The sequence below is a fragment of the Rhagoletis zephyria genome, unplaced genomic scaffold, assembly GCF_001687245.7.
Source record: "Rhagoletis zephyria isolate East Lansing unplaced genomic scaffold, Rhagoletis_zephyria_1.1 Rzeph_scaffold_20749, whole genome shotgun sequence".
Lineage (NCBI taxonomy): Eukaryota > Metazoa > Arthropoda > Insecta > Diptera > Tephritidae > Rhagoletis > Rhagoletis zephyria.
The window spans coordinates 2,206-5,852 of NW_016177807.1; the positions used below are offsets into that span (position 1 = coordinate 2,206).

A 3,647-nucleotide genomic window follows, 5' to 3' on the forward strand; every position below is an offset into this window, starting at 1 on the left:
TACAATGTGTAGGGAAGGCAGGTCAAGAAATACCTCAAGAGCCGCGGTTGGTGTTGTTCTCATCATGCGAGTGATGCCCACGCAGCCTAGTTGTTGTAGCTTAGTGAGCCTGGCCTGAGTGGATGTCACTTCTGCCATCTTCTATCAGACGGGTGTAGCATAGGTTAGAATGGGTATGGAGATGGCATCTTATATCCACAGCAGGTCCAGAGAGAGACTCTGGCATTTTCAATACTTTTTGTCTGGGTGCGGTTTCCATGAGAGCTTGTCATCAAGGATAGCCCCTAGATATTTGACCTCTTTGGAGAAATGCATATTTTCTCCTTGATGTAATTCTAGTAATTTATCCCTCTTCCTTTTCTCGAAAAAGTGCTCTTACTTTTACTGGAAAAAATCACTATGTTAGTCTTCTTGGCATTTACATTTAGCCCATTATTACTGCACCAATTGGCAACTCTGTTCAGAGCATTCCGTGGAAGCTCAAAGATAGTGTCTTCGAACCTACCTCTAACTAAGATGAGAATGTCGTCCACATAGACAAACCAGCAAACCAAGCGCGGATGCTCTTACAAAATGCGGATCCCACGGGGCCCTTAACGCTCTTAGTTTTACTGTGACCAATACAAGGAATACACGGCAAAGTTTCAGTTATCAGATGGAGTCCATCTGGCGTTTGTTAAAATGTAAAAGTCCAACTATGGGACTTTCTTTCTGGGAAGACGAACCGGCTGTGGGCTTGTGGAGGAAATAGCATTAGACTAACACACCTTTGAAAAACTGTTATCGGCTACATTCAGAATATCTCTTCTAAAGTACTTAATTTTAGAATAGGCCAAGGTTGGATTGATGTCCTAAGGGTTAAAACAATGGATCTAGCTAGACTCCAACGCTATAGTAAATAAGGGGCTAACTTTAATTAAGCGTCCTAGCCAAAGTAAATACTCATAGTAATTTGGAGTACTTTAACCCCAGATCGGTGGGGCTGTTCTCCAACGAGTTAGCGACAATTTTCGGATTGCTATATCGAGTTAACGACGAGTATTATATATGCCGCAAGGTTGCAATAGCGATACAATATTTGTCGCTTGAGAATAGCCCCATGGGTTAGGGTAGGAAAAATTAAAAAAAAAATCCCAGTGTATCTCTCTAAACGCTGCAGGAATTTCCTTCAAGGTAGCATATATGTAAGTATAGTAAAAGTACGCTCTCGACAGTGCTAGAGTCCTGCACGTCTAGTGGTCTAAACGTAGTCATGTAAAAAACCAACAACAAGAAATATAACAGCAACAAGCAGTCGAAAGAGCGACTGAAAGGCAAAATGAAGAAGGAATTCCGTGCTTGTACAAAGATACGTGTATAGTTTGTTGGAGAATGCGACCAAGACCGGTCAAGTGGACACTCGCGATAACAACCACAAAGTGGACGCGAATGAAGGTAAAGCAAGTACGTGGAGAGTATACGTAAATATGTAGTACAAGAAAGAAAAATATTCAAATTTTATCGATTTCATGATTTTCGTGAACTACTCCAGTTAGGCGAGCACAAATACGTACATACCTGCATATTGCACATATAGAATATGTATTGGTATGTGTGTTTATGAATACTTTTTTAATTAACACAAATATTTGCAATGCAAAACAAAATGAGCTCCAGCTACACGCTATGAAATATAATCACGAAAAGAAACATTTGAAAGAAACTTGGAGGTGAGCGAGCGAGATTTAGGGAGCCCGCAGTGATTAAGCGATAGAGGGAAAAATTATAAGCATAAAATTAGAGTAGGTTAATGGTAGCGACGACGAGGTCAACATACAATAAAAGAGTATTTAAAAGTGCGGCAGTTGACATTTTTTTGTTTGCCACACTACAATCAATGCACACGCGCTCGAACTTACACACACACACACTCATAATATTTTAATGTTTCACGACATGTGCTACTAAAATTTGTGTAGAGAAAAATCTTTCTGCTCACCTTGAACGCCTTAAAGGAGGACACCACATAGGACGCGCCATCTTCCAGCTCATCCAAATGATACTTGCGATCACCATCCATTGAGAAGACATACCTTGCACCACGCGGCAAATCCATTTTCGGCGAAATCTTATCCAACAAACTATCCAGCGAGGTTATATCACGTCCTGGACGATAACGCAACTCAACGCCAGGAAAGAAGGGATCACCATTGCGATAGAAGACCACACGTCGCGCCTTCCAGTACGAAAGATTATTATAGCGACTAGCGGCGCTCATTGCGGAATTCAGTTGCGCATTGGATGATAACTCTGGCCGGGATTTGGAGCGTATCAACGGCACCACAGGCGGTTGTTCGGAATTCTCACTCATATTATCAATGTATGTGGGACTGAGCGCACGACTTTGCCGGCCACTTGCTGGCCCGCCGACAATACCGTTACGCTGTTGCCAATAATCACCAATCGGTCCACCACCACCTATGCCACCAGCTGCACCTTGTAGCTCATAATCTTCATTGTCACTGTCGTCCTGATGATGCCGCTGCTGGTGGTGTTGTATGGTATGAAAGCTGCTGCCGTCACGTCCAATGCCGCCGCGTGGACTCTTAAGCGGACTACTGCGATTGCTGCCGCCGCTATTATCGTGTGGATGATTACTATTACTGTTGTTGTTGTTGTAGTGATAACCGTTGGATTTCGTGTAGTTAGCGTTAGTGTTGTTGTTGTTGTTGCTGCTGTTATTATTATTATTCGATTCGTTAAACTGTTTGACCGCGCCGTATGCTGAAACGTTACCATCGAACTGTGCGGCAGAACTAATTTGTGCCGTTGCGTTGCCATCGTCCATAGCTGTTGGTGGCTGTGACTGTGCCCGTGCCGGTGGTGAGGTTGTTGGTGCTGGTGAAGGCGAAGGCGAAGGCGCTGGCTCGTTAGCTGACACACCGTTGGCCATGTTGGATGGCTCTGCAGCCCCATCCCCAGCTTCGTTGGCGGACATTTGCGACAAAAGGGTGTTGCTGTGTACTTTATATGGGATTGATATTGTTGTTGTTGTTGTATTTAATCGCCCACTCACACTGTGCTGGCAGCTTAGATTTCCATAAGCGTTTGCTGCAAATTCTTGTGGTATTTCTAAGCACTGCTTTGCTGCGAGAACCCTCACAGATCCTCGCCGAATATGGTTGAGTTTTTAGATGTTTTTTCTCCCTCTTGACTTTTGACTTTGTAACTGCTATTGAAACATTCGTGCCACGCTCACATTTACGTTTTCTCTACTTTTTTTTTACCCTGCCACCTTAAGACTCTAGCTACCACTCCCGCGTTCCGCCTCACTTTCACTCTCAGTAATTTTTTAGCTCCGACACTACAGTGAAAGTATTTCTCACTTTCGCTTTTTTACTACGCTCTTTAAAGTTTAATTATTGTACTTTATTCCTAATTGCTTCCTCTCTTTTTTAGTGGTTTCTTACGAGTACTTAGTGCAGATATTTTAAGCTCTAGCTTTAGCTAGACGCCAGTGATTGAGAGCGTTAACTCAATGCTTTCACGAAGTGTTTAGCAGCTAACTTTAAGATTTTCTACTCCGGCTGCCGAAGAAGCACGCGGCCACGGTTGTCGGAGCGCGAGCTGCGAACTTGAGAGCGCGAAATGTCTTTTCTTTCAGCTGT

The 3,647-nt window shown here is 43.5% G+C and overlaps 1 protein-coding gene across 1 annotated transcript; it reads right to left on the minus strand.

Moving 5' to 3' along the window:
- Positions 1-1,978: 1,978 nt before the first annotated feature.
- On the minus strand, positions 1,979-2,977 carry LOC108380898 (echinoderm microtubule-associated protein-like CG42247; the record flags this gene model as incomplete). The annotated part of the gene is made up of 1 exon (XM_017637299.1): positions 1,979-2,977. A coding segment is annotated over exon 1 (999 nt), but the record flags the coding sequence as incomplete, so codon positions are not given.
- Positions 2,978-3,647: the final 670 nt, after the last annotated feature.